The 22,767-nt window shown below is 38.0% G+C and overlaps 1 protein-coding gene across 1 annotated transcript; it reads left to right on the forward strand.

The window, feature by feature from the left end:
• Positions 1 to 11,070: 11,070 nt before the first annotated feature.
• On the forward strand, positions 11,071 to 19,323 carry CENPW (centromere protein W). Its single transcript, XM_064413085.1, has 3 exons — positions 11,071 to 11,795; positions 16,524 to 16,637; positions 18,266 to 19,323. Exons 1-3 carry the CDS (start codon positions 11,328 to 11,330, stop codon positions 18,290 to 18,292), a joined length of 609 nt encoding a protein of 202 aa, XP_064269155.1. The 5' UTR covers positions 11,071 to 11,327; the 3' UTR covers positions 18,293 to 19,323.
• Positions 19,324 to 22,767: the final 3,444 nt, after the last annotated feature.

A 22,767-nucleotide genomic window follows, 5' to 3' on the forward strand; every position in this document is an offset into this window, starting at 1 on the left:
CGATACAGTCCAAATAAAACCATGACAAAACAAGGAATGAATGAAAAATAATTATTTAAAATGGCTGAAGCACGGAGCAGAACCTGTGGACCAGACTGTATAATCAATTGCTAACTGGTAGTTTCTTCATATTCATCTCTACAATACCTTTGTGGTGAGTATATCTGTCCCAGGAAAAGGATTTTCAATGCATTTTCACATTAAATTTTGGGGCTAAAGACTGCATTTCCCATCTCCCAGACACATGCCCGAAGGCTGTGGAAATGCAGAGATGCCAACTTCCCATTCTTGCAGTTTGAAATACTGTTGTAGCAAACAGAGCATGATTAAGGACTAGAAAGAAAAAGCACAAGTGGCTGATATTGAAGGCTAGTGGTCAGGACAGCCTCCAGGGATAGTGGAGATTCATACGTGCCTAGCTGGAGCATAAAGTAAAACCCAGAAACAATCCTGACATGGACCAGACTCCTTGTTAAATCTGATCACTGACTTTTCTAATTTTGGCATACAACTCCTTGTTCAGGACTCAACGTTCAGCCCCAGTGACAAGTGCCACAGTCACTGCTGCATCACTCCCCACCTCCCTGCACAGAACACTAAACCAGGGGCCAGGCACAAAGTCTGGAGTGCAACAGTAGTAACTACTGTCTTTATAGCATGACATTAGCAGGCAGCAGCTCTGGTCTGAGACAACAAGCACTCTCCCAGCCAGCTCCTGGATACAGACCAGAGGCTGGTGCATGGCATTGTCCCCAGCAGTGGGGATTGACTAGATCATCTTATATTTAGGGGAGAATTTTGCCATAAGTACCTGAGGGTAGCATGCCTCTTGCTCTCAGACCCGTGGCTATGTCTAACACTATTCTCAAAAGTACAGAGCTGGCCTAAGAGGTCAAAAATAAGAGTTTTATTCTCAATGAACAATCAGGTTCTGCTGGGCCTGCTAGAGGTAACTGACTCCTAAAGAAAGAACAGATTTTTAAAAACTATAAAAGATAACTATTTAAAATTCTTCTTTCTGCTGGGAATCACAGAGAGAAGGATTAAGGCTGTGAACTGTACATCTGGGTACTGATGCCTGTGGATCTTTACACAAACAGAGGTACTTCAGAACCATATTTCAGGCTTGTAGCTAAGGGCAAATGAAGATTGGCCAACCATTTATAGAATTAACAAGTGTAAGAACTGTTAAATTGCAGAAGGCAATTGTTAAATCTATTTTGGAAGTAAAAATAAGTTTACTTTTTTGTAAAAAAAGTAATAGGCAAGTACAATGCTGGTAATTACTGAAATCAGTGAGAGTACTGAGTTCACAAAGCACCCAAATTGGATTAATCTGCCCAAAATATAATGTTACAAAAAACATTTGAAGCATATGCATTTATTAATATATGTTTGTATTGGGTCTGGCTGAGATGGAGATCATTTTCCCATAACAGTCCTCACAGTGCTGTGCTTTGCATTGGTAGCTAGAAAGGGGTTGATAACACATCAGGCTGTGGGTGGGCAAAATCCTGGGAGGGGACACAACTGGGGCAGCTGACACAAATTAACCAAAGGGATATTCCATACCATGTGACATCAGCTCAAGTATAAAAGCTAGGGAAAGGAGGAGGAGGAGGAGGTATTTGTTATTTACAATGTTTGCTCTCCTGAGCACGGCCATGGGTACTGAAGCCCTGTTGCCTGGGAAGTGGCTGGACTTGGCTGGCTCATGGGAAGTAGAGAATAAGAATATTGGTGTTTCTTATTTTGCTTTAGTAAACTGCCTTATTTAAACCTAGGAGACATTTGCCAGGAAAATTTTCCACTTAGTTTCTCTCCCCTGTCCAGCTGGGAAAGGGGAATGATAGAATAGCTTGGTGGGCACCTGGTGCACCGCCAACATCAACCTCCTGCAGTCCTTTTGACACGTAATGCGAGGCATGAACCCATGACCCTGGGATTAAGTGTTCCATGCTCAGCCAAGGCTGAGCCAATCAGGAATGATACTAATGGCTCTGTGATAACGTATTTAAGAAGAAACTAGAGTTACTGTGCAGAAGTAATTGAGGCCAGAGAAGGAGCTGAATGAGCACATGTGAGAGGAACAGCTCTGCAGACACCAAGATCAGTGGAGAAAGAGTGGGGGAGGTGCTCCAGGTGCTGAAGCTGTGCCCCTGCAGACCATGGATGACTATGGCGGTGCAGAAATCCACCTGCAGTCCCTGGAGGAGGCCACATTGGAGCAGGTGGGTGCCTGAGAAGAGGCTTTGAACCTGCAGATGGCTCATCCTGGAGCAGGGTCCTGGCAGGGACCTGTGGAAAGAGTAGTCCATGCTGGAACAGGTTTCCTGGCTGGACTTGTGACCCTGTGGGAAATCCACATTGGAGCAGCCTGTGCATAAAGGACTGCACATCATGGAAAAGTGACCTGCATAACAGCAGTTCCTGGAGAGCTGTTGCCCACTGGATGGACTCACGCTGGAGAAGGTTGTGGAGAACTGTCTCCTGTGGCACAGGGACCCCACGCTGGAGGTCTCCTCTCTCCAGGGAGGTAAGGACTCCTCTCCCTGAGCAGTGGCAGAAAGAATGTGTGATGAACTGACCATAACCTCCCCTCCCTGTCTCCTTGTGCTGCTGTGGGTGAGAAGGTAGAGCTTGGGAAGGAGGGAGGATGGGGGAAAGGTGTTTGAAGCTTTATTTTTCTGCTAATTTTCCTGCTCTGATTTTGTGAGTATTAAATTCAGTTGCTTCTCTAATTCAAGCCTGTTCTGTCCATGATAGTATTCAGTCAGTGATCTCTCTCTGTCCTTATCTCAAGATGTGAACCCTTTGTTAAATTTTCTCTCCCCTGTCCATTTTTGGAGGAGAGTGACAACAGTGGCTTTTGTGGGTATCTAGCATCCAGCCAGGGCCAACCCACTACAGTGTTCTATGCTTTTATTTTGTTTAATCTTCAGAGGCCTTTAAATTTAATTTTAGACAAACTGGCAAACTTTTACCTGACTAAAGAATGCTAAACAAAGCCTAAAGAGGGGTGGTTAGGATCAGAATGACTATTTGCCTCCATCTACTTCATTCTGCACATGTATTGTAAAGATGTTACAAATGCTGTTGGAGAATTAAGCTATCTTTATAACTGTTTCACTTACTTGTAGCACTGCAGAACAGTTAAGCATACCAATGAGCAAAGGCCTTCCACTGAGTAACATTTAAATAGAAAGTCCCCCATAAAAACTAGGCCATCCCACATTCTTTATATGCTTGGGTTTTTTCCCCCTCATTCTCCTGTCCTGGCTCTCTTCCAGGACACTTTGCAGACAAGAGTCGGCCTAGTGATATCACTACATCATCAGATAAAAGTGGGAAGAATGCTAGAGAACTGCAAATACATATTTGAAAACAGCAAAAACTTCTAGACCAGTTTGAAAAACATGATGGAAAAAATTTTATCTTGATGCAAGCATAAGAATATTTTTATTCCCTCTACAGGGAAGAGCATCATTCATTATCAACGTATTACCCTTAAAAAAACTGACAAAAAATTGGAAAAGCACACACTGCCAAATTTTTAGGCAAAGAGATGCCTCTGAACAGCAATTTTGTGCTTTTCATTGTGTTTTTTTTATGGCAGCACTCAATAGTTGTTTTGTACAGGGGCAAAGCACCATCAGTCAGGGTGGCAATGAGCAGCAGGGTGAGGCTACTGACCTGCTCCAAGGGAAACATTCCATTGTACAACTGGTACTATTGGTGCATCACTGGTTAAGTTAAGGAGCCACAGCTCCTACCCAGGTGGAGGTACTTAAAAAATATCGCAGCAACCTTACTTACTATGATGAACACCACTGTGCACTGAAAAACAAAACTCTGCCACTATTCAGGTAAGGCAACCTAAATACAAAACATAAAATACTCAGGGTAAAGATGAAAGACCCTGGAGCTGACTTGTGTTTTCCAAGTGTCAGCTTACATCACAGAATGTTCCATCCAAAAAAATTTTTCATTTGTCTTATGATTCACTCTGTGTTTTTATGGTATTAGTTTTGTTGTAATTGTATTTGTGCTGATACAAGAGGTGTGGCTTCCAGCTTAAAATAGATATTTTTCTTAGCTTAGTGGAAGTTAAGTTGCCCTACGTAAGCTCAGGTAGGAAGCCTCAATGTGGCTAGAAAATCAGTATTGCACCTTTGTTTACTAAACAGTTCTACTGTCTGTGGTGTTTCCAGATACTGTTTTATGTACTTCTTAACAACAGACGTACACAGTCATGTAGGGCAGGGGAAGAAAACTTGATATGGCTTCCCATCCCCACAGTCACTATGGTTATTCTTGGGTGTAGTGGGCTAAGGCTATGATGCAGTCTCTTACAGCAAAGAGCAGCATCTTGCCTCTGTGCAAAGCTACAGCTGCTATCTTTTAGTTTGGTTTTATTAACCTGAGGCGTTACACCCTTGCTGTTTTTTTGTGTCCAGCACTGTTTGAAAAAAGTGTATTGTTCTGTATAGAAAGAAAAAGATTGTAACAGCAGTTGTTTATTTACAAAACTGTGGTCAAAGTTACATTTTTTTAAGTAATACTTAAGGCATTGTTTTACATTCAAAGAAGTATATACACTATCTTTCACTATCTAAACTACCACTTCCATTTAATTGCAAATGAAACTGCAAATGTTACTGTCCCCAGAAGGCAGAATGATTCCAAGCTACTGAAAGAATTTTCAGCTCAATGGATAATTAATCTTTGAAGCTTCTTTCTAAACTCTATATATCAAGATATTAAAAAACAAACAAACAAACAAACCCCCAAAAAACGTAGACCTGAAACTACATTTCCAAGAATAAAATTAGCAATTAACTAGCTGAAGGAAAAGGATTTCGTACATTTAGAAATATGTACTTCACCATATTTTCTGAAGAAGTACTGTTCCTTTATGCTACAGCAGCAGCATTTTTAAACTTTCCTTTTGGTACCTTCAGAAAAATACTGATTGTCAATGCAATCTGGAAGAATTTCACAGGGGTTTATATTTTGCTAATAATTGCTGTTTAAAAAAAGTTGTTTGTGAATTTGCAGAAAGCATGACAGTCAAAGATTTCTGTGTATTCAAAAGAAATTTGAGCATTTCTGTAATGATGGAAACTAAAGAGTAATGCTGTAGCTCTCTAGACTGCCTATTTTTTACTAATACAAGTCTAATGTTTTCAATCACTTTTCTTTTCATAGAAAAAAATAGGTAGCTGAACTTTGCATTCCACTCTTGATAGTTTGTATTAGATCATTAATTTTTTAACATAATTTTGAAGACAAATGATTTCATGTCTGCTTGCTAAAGAAAGCAGATCACTGAGGAACCATTTGCAGCAAACTGGCATATATTATATTACTTCATTCTCAGGTGACTGTATATTCCTTTTGGCAGTTAATAAATAACTTCTAAAAATCTTCATTAAAAAAACACATTTTGATTGCAGTCTATTTGAATTACTTGTGTTTTATCTGACATGTTCCCTTTTTAACTCCCTTATTAATCACAACGGTAAAAGAAATAAATACAAATTACTTATTTTTATTCTCCTGTCTTCTTGAGAGCACAATACATGCCAATTTTGTGGGCTAATGGCAATTCTTGTTGTAGTATATGTGTAATCTGTGCACTCTGCAGGTAATCTTTAAATTCTTGCTTCACTTCAGTGGCCACTCTTTGTTTTCTATCATGTTCACATATAACAATAAAATTATGGCTTGGTTCTGTCACAAAAAGTGTGATTTAAGTGACCAGCAATCAGTTCACCTCATCTGAAACATAACCTGTTACTTTGTTGTTTCTCTTTGAATTAATTTCCTGAAGTCTGTCATCAGGGTTATTGGTGCAAACCAGGTGGCAGGCATCCCATTGGCTACCACCTACCATTTATTAATTAAAACATATCATTAACTGTATTTGTTTTTTGACCTGAGATATAGATGTGATCAGTTTTCTAACCGGGCTTTAATGTAAACAAATATGCATATATATCCCTGCTTTTAGTATATTCATGGGGTATGTAGGCAGTACCAGGCAAGAAGTGGGTATTTTTCATTTACATTGACCTAATGACCACTTCCACCTCTGCTTTAAGAGAGCTGAGGATTACTGACAATCATCAGCAAGAGTTTAAGTTTTTGCTTCTGGTGTGGATATCTCAAATTGTAATCACCCATTTTCCTCTGCAGCCGTGGCCAGGAAACTGGTAGAAAGCTGTTTAGCTAGGCAGACCATTCCATAGCACATAATTTTGTGTTTCAGAGCTGACAGAGCCCATGGGAAATTAATGAAGAGGTAGGAAAATGCTGTTACATATCACACTTCTAGGGCTTTCTTTCTGACTGAAGAAGAAGTCAACAGGGAAAAAACATGGTCCCTGTGGGAGATGAAGGCCAAAAGATGTTGCTACCCTTCATGTGAAAAACAAAGCAAAGAAAAAACAACTATCAGTCTCAAGCCTTCTTGTGGTCAACTCCTCTGATCCACTGTCCCTGATAAATAGAATTAGAAGGTTAGCAGTTGGGTAATAAGTATACATCTATTAATCTTTGAGATCCTTATTGGCAGCTATTGCTATCGCATATTATGCTAATTAGGCCAGTTTTTAGTAAAGTAAAATCCCGGGGAATATCATTAAATTTTGTGCTCTCCTTTCTTCTGTTTGTAACACATTTGCATAATATATATATTTTTAAGGCAGAGAACAGGCATTTTTCAGAATTCTGTCTAGGTTTACAAAGGTTTCTAATAGAAGGGCCTCTTTTTGGCAGGTCTGGATTAGCTGATCAGAGCACAGGTGCTGGAAGATTGTTCTGGTTTTTATGTAGTTGTTGCAAGCATGACATCTGAAGAGAATAATAACACTCTGTTCCTTCTGGAATTTCGGGGAGGAAAAAGGACGGGCACTAACTGGGTGTATTAGATCCGGGAGCAAAACACAAATAAAGTACAAATCCAAAAAAATAATGAAAAAAGTTCTATGAACACAGATGAAGTTGGTATTTGAAGTAAATTTTTTTGGGTGTAATTTATTAACCTTTATGGTTTTCATTGAAAACACCTAAAATAAACATTTTTCCTCTATAAAGTAATGGACAGTTATATCAATGTGATCCTGCATCAAATTACTTCAAAAGCAGTGAAACAGATACACTTTTAGCTGATGGCATGTGAAATGCACGAGGAGTATCTCTGAAGGTAAGAGTGACTGCTGAGCTGTGATTTATATGCTTCAGCATGAATGACATCCATTTTATGAATGCAATCAAAGCAGTCACAACAGACAGATGGTGTCTGGCCTGTGGAAGTCACTGACTTCAGACAGGTTCTTAGAGCCTGATATACAGAGGGCTGATACACAGAACGTCCTGAAAAATGAAACTGAAGCTTAAATTGCAAACCTTAAAATCAGCAACTAGTCATAGTTTCAAGTATGATTTACAATGTTTTGCCATTCCTGTTTTTTAGTGTTCTAGGTCTGAAACACAGACAGAAATAGAACTAAATTTTAGAAAATTGAAAGTAATGAAAATAATTGATTTGAGAGAATTCTGTCCTTTCTTCATGAAAATAAAAGGTGAATTCCAAACAGAGTTTTGACTAGTATTTATTACTGCAATTAAATTATTGTCATTACGTCAATAGTGACAGCCACAAGGCAAAAGCTTCTTGTTAAAATTGCCATTTCCCCCTTCTTTTTCAAGCAAGAGGATTTCTTAAGTTCCACAGAGGAGAAGAAAACGCACAATTTGCTCCTTTGTATTATCTCTTTTCCTGTTTCTCTACAAAAGTATGCAACCACACCTGAATTATCCAACAGAAAGAATATACAAACGTAACAGGAGAGTCAGTCTGTATACCCCAATCACTATGATCAAGCCTATCAACTACACTATAGAAGAGTTTACATTTGCTGAATTGTTATGTTCTGTTTTAGAGATATCTTTTCATCACCGAACAAAACATCAAAAGATTTTAGGCTTTGACATCCATATCCAGGATATGTTTCAAAGTCTTTAATCAACCACTGAAACTGGATTACCACCAGAAAGTATTTAACAGTCTCTACCTGACTAGAGAAAAAACCGACAGACCTCTGGCTTAGCAAGAACTTATAAAATGTGATTATTAATTTCAACATATAACATACTTTAAATGGAATTCTTCAGCATTTTTGGAGAGAAGATTGACTTTAAAATTATGATTTGATGAAGAGCTGATGAAAAATTTGACTGAAGAGAATGTCAAAATCCAGAAACAAAACAGTTAAACTAACAGTTATGAAGTACAGACTGGGAGAACAAATTTAACAAGTTAGGATATGCTTACAAAAGTTTCAGGACAGAAAGGAAACATGGTTTTTTAATTTCATTTCCAAATATTACCCTCATTTCAACTTACAGTGCACCAGAGCAGTGGATAAAATTAGTCTTTAAGTTCACCTTTTTCCTTACAGAAACAGAGAGCTAAATGTTTGCTGGTTTGCAGTTCAGCAGTGATGGCCCCAAACTTGGCCTCTTTTTTAGCCACTGAAATGTATGGAAGTGTTTGCAAGAAACCCACACGATCTGGAAACAAAAGTGACAAAATAATGTCACTGAAATTGCCTGTGTTAAAAAAAAAAATAAAGCAAATAAACAGGAACATGAAATGACTGTTTTCCTGAAGAAGTCAGAACCTGATGGTACTATTTTAATTGCTGAAATGTCCTTGCTCTAATCATCGGTCCCAGATGATCCCTTTAGTTCTAAAACACAGCTCAGCATTGCTGGAAAACTGGGAAGATGTTGTGCTGCAGCTGAAGTTCACAAAATGAACTAATGTGTGTTTAAAAACTGCAATTGCTAAAAAGTGGAAATATATGACATTCTTGAAGCATTATTTGAAAACAAGGCAACCGCTTGTAGAAAATGGGTTCAAAACTCCTGCAGCTTTTGAACAGGTAAAATATGAAAATCTGCCTATAAGGCATGGAATTGCCTTTTTTACAAAGCTGCATGAGCATGAGAAAATTGCGATTTCAGTAATATTTTCAAATAACTAATTTAAAATACATTTTTCATTATTCTTTTACTTATTTAAATACTTCATAATATTCTAACTGAACATTATGGATTCTATCAGAAAGACAAAACAGTCATGTTCAAAATCAGAAATATAATGAGACTGCAGTCTTCTGATTCACTGTAATCTAATCATTAATCCCTGTGTTAATAAGACCAACTAATTGAAAGAGTTGTGTTTTTTAAAAGAATTTATTTAGTTAATTTATAAAACTATTTTTGTCCATTGCAATGCATAATGTACAGAACTACAATTTTTTCTTTTTCTACAATATTTATGTATTAAAATTAAGCTACTAAAATAATATTTACAGAAATAGTTATTGATAAACAGCCTAAAATGTAAATTCAAGGAGAAATCTGAAATACTGAATTTCATGTTTGTTCAGTAAATCATAACCTATAATTTACATCCATTTAATTTATTACATGTATATTTGATTTCTGTTATCAATTGCTTGAACTAACTATTGTAATTTTTTCAAAACCTAAGAAGTAAGGAAATCTGGTAAATATGTATATTTGAGCCAGCACTTTAAATTACTATTTTCTGTAGCTAAAATCAACACCAAAAAAGCCCTAGTCCACTAGAAATATAAAACCATTAGAACCAACAAAACTCTAACAGCATTACACTTAATAGTAGATTTCATTATTCAGTCATTGTCTACATAGCAAGCACATGACTAAAAGATACAGTTACTGGTGTTGAGTCTCAGTGTCTGCTGTTTTATGCAGGTCACTGCACAGTTTCAAATTTGTGTGGTGTATTTTAATCGTTTTAGACCTACAGTAGAGGCACCTTTGCAATTCCTACGGTTTGTAAAATGCTAGCCCATACCAGTTTCCCACCAACAGTGCGAGATACTAAGGCCCAGTTCTCAGCCCACGTAAGGTCCAGTGGAACTGCTGATCTATCCCAGCTGTAGATTTGCATCTGTTGACATGCTGAGTTACTGTTGATCCCGGTGCAAGTTTCTGTGTGTATATTATGAGCATTACAGTATATGACCCTATCTAGCTCCTGAGTCAGAGCCATTCAGTTAACCGAAAAAACCCCAAATGTTTACTTGTAGCAGTGCTGCTGAGACATTAACTGTGACTATTATTAAACTGTGCTGTACAAAAAAGTTCTGCGTGGTAGTGCGCTTATTCTTTCACAGAAAAAAATGTTAAGACCCTGACTTTAATATCAACATTGCTGTTGACGATTAATGGCAAGTGACAGTCAGAACTGAAAGAAAAAAGCATCGTTTTTGAATATCTGACAAAGTATGAAGAACTGGCAAATCTTACATTCTCTCCTGCTGTCAGATATCATACTTCTATCTGGACTACATTTTGTCCATATTGTAAAATTAACTAAATTACTAAATCATACAGACTTAAGAGCATACTTCAACAAAAGTGATTCATATCTGGGTGCTGGTATTTTGAACACATTAAGACGATATATTTATCTTATCAACATTTAAATTTGCAAGCATCCCATAGGCCAAAGAAAACAAAAAAAACCTAATAAATATGCTGAAAAACCCCATACCTCAGTATGAAATCCTGACCCCTTCTCCAACTAAGTACACACCGTCCAAAGACACTGAGAATGCCAAGTTACAGGGGCCCCTCTGTGGGGAAACCCGTATTTCAGTCAGCAGCATCCGTCAGCTACAGCAGGAGTGCAGGGACAGATGCTGAAAGAAGGATGACATGTGAAAGTGGTGGCCGATTTCAGAACCGCTGTGTTTCTGTGTACAAGTAAGTCAACGCCATACGTGTACTAAAGCAGGATTTTGTCCAGATTTAAGTGCAGAACACAGCTACCACTGTGGGCTCATTTCCCTGTAAGATAATGGGGCTAATTAGAGTCCCGGTCCTGCAGTCCGGCCCCATCTCCCAGCAGGGTCACACAGTCTGAGTGGGGTAAAAGCGTGCTCAACAACTCCTGAGGCTTCTGCGGCAAGGAAACAGCCGCACACCTGGGCGACCACTGCTAACTGCAAACCCAGCGCCCGAGGCTTGCCGAGGCAGCGCCGTGCCGTGCCTCCGGCCCGGGCCGCGTTCCCCGCGCCTGGGGAAATTCCCTCACGGGCCAGCGGCCGCTCGAGAACGGCAGCCGGGGAACTGCCCGCTCCGCTTCCCGTCCTCGCCACCAAAAAGGCCTGGATGGCAGCGCGGGTAACCCGCTACAGCCAGGCCTAAAGCCAGCTCTCGGTCCGCTCGCAAGGGAAGCGGACCTGGAGGGACTCGCGAAGGGAATGGCCGTGGCGGGGTGCACCGGGACCCGCCCGTCCCGCGAGCACCTGCTCGGGGAGCGCCTCTTCCCGCTCGTGCGCCACCTGGGCGGCGGGGCTGGGCTCGGGGGAGCCGGTGGGACGCTCTCCCCGCAGCTCTCTCCGGGCTGCTCGGGAAGCGCGGCCGCGGATGCCGGGAAAGCGCCGGGAGCGGCAGCGGCGCCAGGGGCGGCCCGGGCGGGGCGGGGCGGGGCGCGGGGGCGGTGCCGCGCGCGGCCGTTGGGAAGTTGCGTCACGGAGGGCGCGCGCGGCTGCGCGAGGGCGGCGGATTCGAACGGCGGAGGGAGGAGGAGGAAGGAAAGGAAGCAAAGCGGGAGGAGGAGGATGATGAGGATGAAGGGCACGGCGAGCACGGCGTCCCGCAGCACTTTGCGGAAGATTTTAAAGAAGCACAAGCCGCAGTTACGCCTGGCGACGAACGCCGACCTGCTGGTGAGGAAGGAGAGGGCGGGGGAGAGGCGAGGCTGCGGCTGCCCCGGCCAGCCCGGGGAGCTGCGCTGGTGGCCCGGGGGACGCTTCCTCCCTAAATGTTCCTGCCTGGAGCACTTCGTGTGTGACAGGATGTCCCCTTGCTATTAATGGTGCTTCCACAGGGACCCACGGGCAGGGGAAAGGCAAAGCTTGGAGGCACAGACGATAGGCATGGGAGAAAATACGGATGAGCAAAGACTGCCGCTCTCCGCTTTGCTGGTGGCTGCTGTGTTGTAGCTCTTTGTAGCGATCTTGGCGATTCAAGGGACGGGCTGATGCACGGCTTTTGTGACACTCCATGTACACACTGATGTTCATGGAGTTTGGTGTAGACGCCCCGAGAAATAGCAATTTGGATTATCTGGCTGCTAGATGCAGGTTTTTGTGTAGATCAGTTCGCGGGTAGAGGTGGGTGAGTTGTGATCGATGAGTTGCTAAGCTGCTATGGCATCTTGAGTGCTCATATGATTTTAGAAGGCCATCTAAGTAGACCCTGCCCTAAACTGTGAGATGACAAGTCTCGTTAGTAATCCAGTAAGGTGTTGGGGTCCTGAATCATGGTTTAAAAGCGCCTGCCAATGAAAGAGCCCAGTTTGCAAAAGCAGGGCCAATAACGCTGAATTGCTTCCAACCTCCTCTAAGGGGTTTGCGGCACAGGTAGGGTTTGTCTCACCAAGAAATTATTTGACTACAGGAAGGAAACCTGACCTCAAGAGAGCTTGTGCTGGTTGCTGTATTGAAAAAAAATGCGTAGAAAAGATACTCTTTGAAAGAACTTAGTCTACTTGCTGGACTGTGATATCCCCTTGTTTACAAATGCATGTGGCTCTCAGAGCATTAAAGCATTAACACTGGTATGGTCCCTGACTTGAATTGTAAGTCCACATTTCGTGTGTGTATAAAAGTTGTGTCTTGCAGCATCTTGAAGGTTGGTGTCTGGATATATGAAGTTAAATGTAAACATATAAAATTAAAATAAGTAATATGAGATTCAAATGAATGAAAATGGCAATTACTTGAGAGTATTTAGATTTGAATGCAAACATTAAATATTTTTCTAATGGAGTGGAGCGAATAAAAATATGATCTCTTCCTGATGTTTTTGCTGCCTTTGGATTTTTTTACAGACTAAGGACCTGGCCCCTTGCTACTCATGCTCAGACCTACTCAAAGCTTACTCAGTGGAATGCAGTAGTCAACTAATCAAATGCACACATTCACACTTTTTTTTTTTAATCCTTGCTAAGAGTTGGTCTGTGTTTCTAGGGTAATGAAAATTTGGCTTCAAATTAGTGTGGCTGTCTGAAAAGGGGTAAGTGGGGCATCCCTCCAAATCTTGACCTTTGGTTCCCATCTCTTCCTCGTCCTGGCACTAAAGTTCTCTGAGCTGCAAAGACAGTGAATTGAAGTCACTGAAATTTATAAACAGCAGCAGTCAGATCCAGCTTAAAATATGGCTATGCAAATGTTCATTGCAACACAAAGGATGAGATGAGAATAAATTTTAATAATGTGATGTAAACTTAGATTATCTCTTCTGGTGATGTCAAATTACACAGCCTTTTATGTTACAAGACTTGGCTTTTTATTTTACCTTTAAACAAGAATGTCCAGGTGTGGTGGTTGTCCATGGTGTTCTACAACTAGGCTTGTGTCTAACAGCTCTTTAGAGCTTTATTTCCATGGCTAAATAATCAACACAGCTGAAACATGCCTCTTTTAGGAGAACGAAAACACAGGGAAAAAAAAGGATTGGTGAGTTTATTACATAGTAAGACAAGTAACAAATTTGGAGAGTGTGTTTTCTGGTGCCTGTGTTATTCTCTGCAAACCCTGTGATTAGATTGCATACATGAGAAATTTGTATAGTAGCTGTCTTAACAAGATGGAGCCATATACATTTTGAGCAGAGAGCTTATTTCTTCTCAAGGGAAGTATGAGAACCGTGCTAGTTCAGTTTCTGGGCTATCTTCCAGAATGATCCATGCTTTATGTCTGAATCTATTGCAGTATGTGCCCATTTCAGTAAAGTGGTCTGTCTGCCTTAGGAGGAAATAAGATTGCTTTCTTTTTTCCCCAACTTTCAGTGATTATTAATTCGATAAACCAATGTCTTCTTTCATGATCGTAACAAGTTTGAAAGGCATAAGAATTCAGATAATTTTGTGAAATACTTGGATGAAGTTTCTCCTTCACTTTTGATCAAATCTCTTTTCGAAATCGGAAGCTTTGTCAGAACCTGTTTCCTAAGTGTTAACATCTATCTCTTTGCACAATGTAGCTATCAAATTTCATTAGCCTTTCTCAGGAAGATGTTTGTTTTTGGTTTTGTTTTGGTTTTTTGTTGTTTTTTTTTGTTTTTTTTTTTTTAAGGAATATGTTAATATCTTCAGGTGAAGAGATGCAAATAGTGTTTTAGGTATTTTCAAGGCTCTTTTTGAAAATAAGAGGTAATGATTTTAGTACTGAAGTTCAGATATTTCCCCAATGGTCAGAGAAGAAAATATGCAAGCATTGTTCTAGCTTGCAATTGTAGAAGAAAAGCAGGATCTCAGCTGCTTCTTTTATGCTAGAACAGGTAATGTGTGTTTCCATTGCAGGAAAAGCTTAAAGTATTGCACTGAATGGTCTCTTTTTAGTTTGTTATCACCATAGAATAATTAATAAGTGCACATTGAAGGCAAAATATCAGTCTTAAGAATTATTTTGAAGTTACGGCAGTAAAACAAAATTACAGTGGTTGTCCCTGCTATTCCTCAGTTCTGTTCAACAGGTGTGTGGAAGTGCTGTGTAAACAGTGCTGTGAATTTTTTACATACGTTCTTAAATTTTGCATCCTTTCTTTTCTGGAAAATAAACATTCAGTTTTGTAAGGTGATTTTCATGACTAGTTAGTTTAAAACAGTTTTTAAATTTTTTGCAGAAGGACAAAAATTTAATATGCAGTAAAGCAATGTCCTTAAACAAATACGATATTGCTTAGTTTGTTGCCAGTAACTGTCCTAGTCATGGTATTCAGTCATTCTGCCTTTCACTAGTCTTTCTCAATTGCCTTGAATAACCTGGAATATTTATTAACCTGTGTTAATTCTGTTGTGGAATGTTCTGATTTTAGTTATGTGACTACTTAAATCTATTGGAGTACAGGGGAAGCTTCTCCACATGCAGCAATTCACTTTGAAAATAGGAAAATAAAGGTACAGTGATTCTGAGAGAAGATGCAGTTTTAAAAGGCAATTTTAAAGTTAACACTTTTGCCTTTAGATATCTCAAGTATGGAAGCTTTTGTCCCATCTCTCACTTCTCCTTCATGTTGTTTCCAGAAATCTAATCTCCATGTTGATAAGTTTAATAATGAGAATTCTAATGTTGAACATTATTTTCGTGCCACTGCTTGATTCTGCTGGAGGTAATTTTTGCATGAATAATTAAAGACTGATTCTAAAGCGGCTTTTATATTTTGTGAAATAAATCTGCAAGCACATCTGCTTTTTGTGTAGTAGATGCTTCCAAATGATGTCAAATATTATGTAAATTTATCTATTGCTTCGTTTAGTTCAGGATATTTTAAAAAAATACCTAAACTGCTTGTCATATGAACAGAGTTCTTGTGACAGGAACATGTAACAGATTCATTGTGTTGCAAACCAACTGCCAAAATGTTTCTTTTAAACACTTAATTTGTAACTTTCCATTTTACATTTTTCCAGGCTTTACAGATAAGGTATGGAAGAATAAATGCATCACCTTATTCATACAAATAAAATGTTCATCTATTTCAGTAATATTTTTCCAAGCTCTTGATTGAAAACATCTATTTGTACACTTTATGTAGCAGAGGTAATGTTGTTTGAAAGTTTAATTTACAAAAGGTGCAATTATCCATTTTTCAGGTTGGATTATTTAATTAGTTCACATAATGCCTGTGTAATGCTAGGGGTTAGTCCTACAGGTCCCTGATTAATTACTACACAAACGTGCTTCTGGCTGGCAGTTTAAGTCCAGGCTAGAGCAGTTCCTTCCTTGCCTGCTGCAATTTTTCCCTGCTTCTGTATTAGCAGAACAGCATTCCATACGGAAAGGAATACTGCCCAACCAGTTATTTTAATGTAAAAAAGCTAAGTGATGAGTTGGGAAAAAATGGATGCAACCTCCTGACACTGGAGAATTCCAAGTTCTGGAGAAATTAATGTCAATGTCGCTTTACGCTGGAAAGGGGCAGAAGTCCTTGAACTTGTCTGTAGTCCATTTGGTGATAAGGCAGGAATGAATTTGCTGTTCATAAAAGTCTGGCCGTTGTAGTCACTGAAAGCTAATGATATTTACTATGAGCAAAAAGTCTCCTTATTCTCTGATATTTGTGTTTACATTTCATTATTAAAAACTGCTAATAAAAATTAGATTGATTCCTCTTAGATCAATTGTGGTTTGCGTGATCATTTCCGAAGCACTTTTATGATTTAAGTATACTAAATTTAAACTCTGTTTACAAAAGTCTTGCATGAAGGGAATGTCTTAGAAATTTACTGAGGCTTGAACTGAGTAATAATTTTTTTTTTCTGAGAACACCTTTCAGGAATTTGGAAGCAGGATAATATGCAAATTTTCTGTTGCAAACAATGAATCTTTAAAAAAGCAAACTGTATTTAAACAGCTTGAATAATTTATTTTTTCTTCTCTATTTTAAAGGTTCATTTGAATTTCTTATTGTTTCTCCATCGGCTAGCAGAAGAAGCCAGGACAAATGCTTTTGAGAACAAAAGTAAAGTAATAAAACCTGAGCACACCATATCTGCAGCAAAGGTATTAACACACTAATATTTTTCATTTTTGTATAATATATTATGACAGTGTATACAAAAGTTTTCTGTGTTAAAATTGATTTTTGATTTTAATCCAAAAATTATAGACACCTAATACTATAGACACACTAAAACTATGGATACTTAATATTCTTTGTCCATCATTGGCATAATTTACTGTCACCAAGATAACAAATTAACTCTCCTTGCCCTATTAAATATAACCCAATTTTTTTGATTGTTCCCTGTTTAAATTTCAATATATGGGTAAGTCTACAAAATGGTCTACCAGCAAGCTGTCATGGCCAGAAAGGCAGTCCAAATTTGGAGGATCCTTATTTCAGCTGATACTACATCAAGGTAGCTTGCTGTTTTAACTTCAGTGATATAAGTGAAGCTTTATGGAACAGGTGAGAAATAGTTCAGAGAGATTCAAATACCTTTCTTACATCTTCAGTTCTTACGTGCTTAGTCTGAAATAAGTTCATAGTGGATTCTGGCAGCATTGTGTGGTTGCTTCTGGAACAAACAGATAGTTTGTTTGATGTATTTGGCAAGGAAAGAACTAAGGGAAAATGACACTGTGGATTGTTATATGGGTAGTTCAGCATAACAAAAATGCTGTATGAATAGGAACTCGCTGCATTGCAGAGAATGATGAATTTTGTACACGTGCAAAAGAAGGTGTTATGCAGCATTGTCTCCCTAGAAAGAATTAGTGTCAAAATATGACTGAAATCCTTTTTTTATTCTGTAGCTCATTTCACTCCCTAGAATATGTCTGCTTTACCTTGCAATGAAGAAATTCAGTCTCTATTTTATCTCTTTAACCTCCTCCTCCTGCTGAGCAAATTGGGAGGACAAAACTTGATGTTACCTGATATTTTGGTCCTGTGGCTTCTGTTTATCTTCACTATTTTTTCCCTTCTGCTGAAAGGTTTAGTTTTATGCTTTTCTATTACTATAGTGACAGAAACATTTACAGGATATGTAGGGTAGCCAAGTGAATGTTGCAGTTGGAGTCTTAGACGTGTATGGTTTCTTTTTAACTGCAATCTTAACACTTTTTGAACATTTTTGTGCTCCATTTATTTTTTTAAGGTGGGAAGAAAGGAAAAACTGCCTGTATTTTAATAATTTTAACACTTAAATAGTCCCACTTGGGCTTTGAAGTTCATTTTTCAATTTAAACTCCAAACCGAAAAATGTCCTTCCAAAGGTCTGTGTGCTCTTGATACAGAAAGAAGTCAGACATTGCAAACAAAAATTGAGCATAAGAGCTGTATTATTGCAAACCTTATTTTTTCTTTTTGTCTAGGCCTAACAGGGTAAGAACTTCAAGGAATCTATTGATGGCTTGAGAATACTATTGCCATTTCTCAGCATTAATTTTCAAAATAAGCCTTTTATTTTACAAAATTTTTGCTTATGAATGTTCTTGCTTAAAAAAACCCTCAAATTTGAAATCTTTCTGTATACTTTTGCTTTATTTCTAATATTTTCCCTTGAGTATTACTCTTTGCAACGCAGCTCTTGGAGAGAACCTTTGGTCTCAGTAGCCTAGTGTTTTGAATCTATGTCTGCTGCCTGACTTGTATTGATAAATATACTTTTTTTTTTTCTTTGCAGGTTATTTTAAAGAAAAGCAGAGGCTAGAAAACAGACCACTGGAATTTTAAAACACATTTTTCAATCTTTTCTGACTGACTTGATTTATACTGCGAGCCAGCTTTAGCCTTTGTGGAACCATGTGGTTTTGTTGACATCTATCTCCTGACTGACTATCTTGCTGTTTCTTAAAAAAAAATTAAAAAATCTTGGAATGTATATTTTCATACATTTCATGCTAATTTTATGTGTGTCACTTGTCACTTAAGTCTTTTGATGTACTTTTTTTCATAATGATGGAGGAATGCTTGTACCATAGATACCCTTTGGGTACAATGTGGCATTTATTATTAAAAGTATGAAACTTCTTAAGGAGAACTGTTGTTAAAAAAAATAAAAAACAACACAGGTTTCACTGAATCTAGCATGAATTGTGCAGTTCAGAGCAGATTTACTAGCTAAACAAAATTATGGCTTTCAAAACCATCACTGTAGAAAAAAAGTGTATTAAATACCTTGCCTTCAGTTTATTTATAAATGTCTTGATAATTTTAAAATTACTTTGACAAGTACGTTGAAACTTCTGTGTTCTCAGAAAGAATATATAATTGGTATTTTAAATCATGATTTGAACTGTGAAGCTGACCTGTTTGATGTGGTACATGAGACAACTTGGTGGCCTGTAATTCGGTTGGTGTGGACAGATGCACAGGTTATGGAAAAGGAAAGATCTGGCACAGCTGATGTTTTCAAAGTTAGATCTTGTAAAAATAACAAAGATAAGTTGGCATGAGTGCCAAGCTATTTCCTTCTCTCTTTTGTGTGTCATGCTAACTTGTCAAAAGTCTGGAAATGTACATTATATAAAAATGTCTTCTTAAATTAAGGTCATATTCTGTTCCTATTCTGATATTTGTAATAATTTACTGAACACTTTGCTTAATAAATATATTAATGAAATTATAGATGAATTTTACAGTTTGAGCTGATAATGCAGTTTTGTCGAATATATGGTAGCTAATCCTTGATATGTGCAGTGAGCTGCTATTAAAATAAAGACTTTTTAAAACTTTTATGTATTAAGTAGTCAAATTTTGTTTGACACCTTACCAAGTATATTCTAGAAACTCGGCAAAAAAATTGCATTTTAGAAATATTTTTGTAGTCTAAAGAAACCGTAACAATACCAGTACTTATAATTTCATATCCTGTCCATGTGCTTTTTAAAATGCTGTATAACTTTGAAAAGTTATCCTCTCCCAGTATGCAGAAAGGAAGGAAGGAAGCGTTACTGTCCTGCTTTACTTGACTCACAGAGCTTAGTGCATTCGGCTTCTTGAAAGGGTTGACTAGATTCTTTATTCTGCATTTTCTTCTCTTACTCCCTTGGAATCCACAAAGAAGGCCAAGAACATACACATGTAGAGGATATAGGGACTTAATAATCTTAAGTACATTCTCAGGAATAAGGAAGATCTGACTAGGTATTTATATTTTTATTTGTAATTACTGTCTTTGATTTAACAATTTTATTGCAGCACTAGATTTTCCTTAGAAATGTTTTCATTTGCCATGAAATATTTTCTTAAAATCCTGTATAATCACATACCTTCCTCACTGTACAATTGTTTGAGTGCTATAGCTTCTTTTGGAACTTGTTTTGATATCCACTTTAATTTTTTCATTTTTGATTTTTCTAGGAGCAGGGTCCACTCTGAGCTTAGTGGAATATTCTCATTCTCATGTAGTAGATTGATTAATGATCAGCTACCATTGGGGAAGGGAGGCAAAAAAGGGTTAAAACCAGCCACCAGTGTACTTTTAAAATATTTTGTACAGTGGGTTTGGTGTGTATTCCTGGTTAAGAAGCTGTCTCTTTTTAATGGGAGAGGGACTTTGAAAGTACATTGTGAATGTTTTGTAATAGCTGGAGCAGGCAGGTATCAGGAAGACCTGGGTAGCTTGGCAGTATTCAGATTTCTCTCCTAAACTTCAAATAAATACTTACTGAAAATTAATGGGGCCAATAAGTGGGCTTAAGATTTTAGAAATGTAAAGTGCTATTGTGTTTTTCTAGTATCTTCTTTTATGTTCACCATAGGTTAATTGTATTCCTATTTGGCAGCTTTTCTGTTCACCTTCATGTAAATACCTAGGGTCTCTATGCAGTACTCCTTGCTGGATTTTTGAAATTAAAATTTACAGTGGTATTGTCTAAATACCCATGAACACTCACAATTAATATAAACTTGGAGGCTGTAGTGATAGTTTATTCCTGTGTCATGTCTCACAAAGTATCAAAGCAGGTAGTTCTATGAATTTTTTTTTAAACTAGATCTATAGTAGAAGACCTAATGAAGTTGTGTTATTTGAATTCCTGTGTTGATTCTTTGCCATTAGGAGAAAAAAGACAAGGATTTTTGAGGGAAGAGTCATGGTGATGCTCAGCTGTTTTTGTGAAACCTTGCGAAATTTATAGTTCTGAAACAACTGACTCAATATTGAATTTCCTCTGGTTTTAAGCATAAGATTCAAGAGCTTTTTGGAAAGAGAGGTGCTCTTTCAATGCAATTAAAACTCCTCATTTCCTCAGAAAGCAGGATGGATGTCCTAAAAAATTAGAAGCACACTCAGACATGCATTTTTTCTATTCTTTCTGCTTTGCAGCTTTCCCCATGACCTGTTTTACATCCTACCCTGCCCTTTCACTCTGACCATCATTGAAAAGGGGTAAAGTAATGAAGAAATAGAATTTGGTAAAAGTACTTCTTGTAGCCCTTATCATGATTTTCAGCTTTTGATGTGGCTAGTGTTAGACCTGGGCCAGGGTATTGTCGTAATTGATTAAGCCACAAAAGAAGAAGGAAATTGTTAATTGTTTATTGATCAACAGATGACTGTGGTGGAAGAGAGTGGTGGTGCTGCTGCTATTTTTGCTTCACTTATGGAGTGACTGGTGAGAGTGCATCTGCTGCTTGCCAACCTGTGTCTCCTGGTGGGGAGTATGGCCTGTTCCAGCTCATGCTCACAACACACATTCGTGCATACTGTGCTTTGATTTTGTAGAGCATGTAAGTTTAATATTTTCTGAGTGGTATAAATCACCCAATTATTATATTTAAACTTGTAAAAAGTGTGAATATTAAGAATGATATATCAGTGAAGGTTACATCTATGTACCTAACTCCTAATGATGTCAATATGAATAAATGAACTTGTATACTTTGATGGTTCAGGACCCAATAATCACTGTTCTATTTGAATGTAAAGTTGTATCTGTTATTTTGAATCAGGAAATCAACCCAGGGGCTAGAAAAGACATTCATGCCTTGGAGTTTCATTGTAGTTTTATGTGGAGAAGTGAGTGACTGCTGAAAAAGAATCTAAAGTTTCATAATAAAAATAGTTAGTATTTTCTGGTTATAGTCATACAGTAAAGGAAAAATAAATCCAGGAATATGTATGCTGCAATAGAAAAATTCTTTTTCTAGCCATAAGGTGGGGATAGAGCAAAAATTCTCTTTTTTTCCTGTGGTAACTTTCCATTAGAGCAAGTATTCTGATAATTCTTACTAAAAAGTATGCTATAGATTGTAACACTTTCTCATATTGTTTGAAGACTACCAAGCCTACATTGCTTACATAAGTAGGGCAATTAATGTTTAAAAGAAAAAAATACCATTCACATCCAAACCAGGATGTTCTCCTGATCTGTGCTGAGAGGGTGAAAGATATGAAGGATCTTGAAGATTTTTCTTTATTTAATGCTTAATCTTTCAGTATCATGTACATTTCTTAATTAGTGGTCTATAGTTTTTTGTACAGCATAGCCTCGGTTTTAGAAATGGATATATTCTATGTGCAGTTTTATGAAGGAAATTTTTGTACAAGACATTACTTATTTAGCAGCCTTAACCATGAAACATACAGCTTGTACTGGCTGACTTGCTGACTTGGCGTTAGTCTTTATCAGTTTAGAGCAACTAAGGGGATGTAAATCCTAAATGCTTTGGGTTCTGAGGTGACTTATGACTATGAATTTAGAAGGTGACTTGCATTTCAAATAAAAATGCTGATCACATTAAATAAAAACCCTTTTTTCCACAGCTGTGAGATATGTGTCAAATTCAAGTTCATTAGAATGTTTCAAAGCAATGTGTGTAGTTGTTTTTCAATTCTTTATGTGCATTATCATATACTATGTATATGTATTGGCATATAGATTCCTTCATATATTTTAATGGTAATATAGCTGCTGTGATAGCTTACCTGATATGATAAAAGAGAGTAGTAGAAAAAATTTCTTACATGTTTGAGTTGCTTCAGTTCTAGGCTGAGAAGATGCTGACAGCATTTCTGTGATGCTAAATACAGAATTGCAACTTTTTTAAGAACCTGAAGAGTCTCCCCACCTGAGACTCCATGGTTCTGCAGACATAATCAGTTGGAATTCATTCATTTGCTCTTTGGTGAACAATGTTGGGGGTTTGTCAGTTTCTTTGCAATCCACATTCATCAAATTT

This window comes from Passer domesticus, chromosome 3 (assembly GCF_036417665.1).
Source record: "Passer domesticus isolate bPasDom1 chromosome 3, bPasDom1.hap1, whole genome shotgun sequence".
Classification (NCBI taxonomy): Eukaryota; Metazoa; Chordata; class Aves; order Passeriformes; family Passeridae; genus Passer; species Passer domesticus.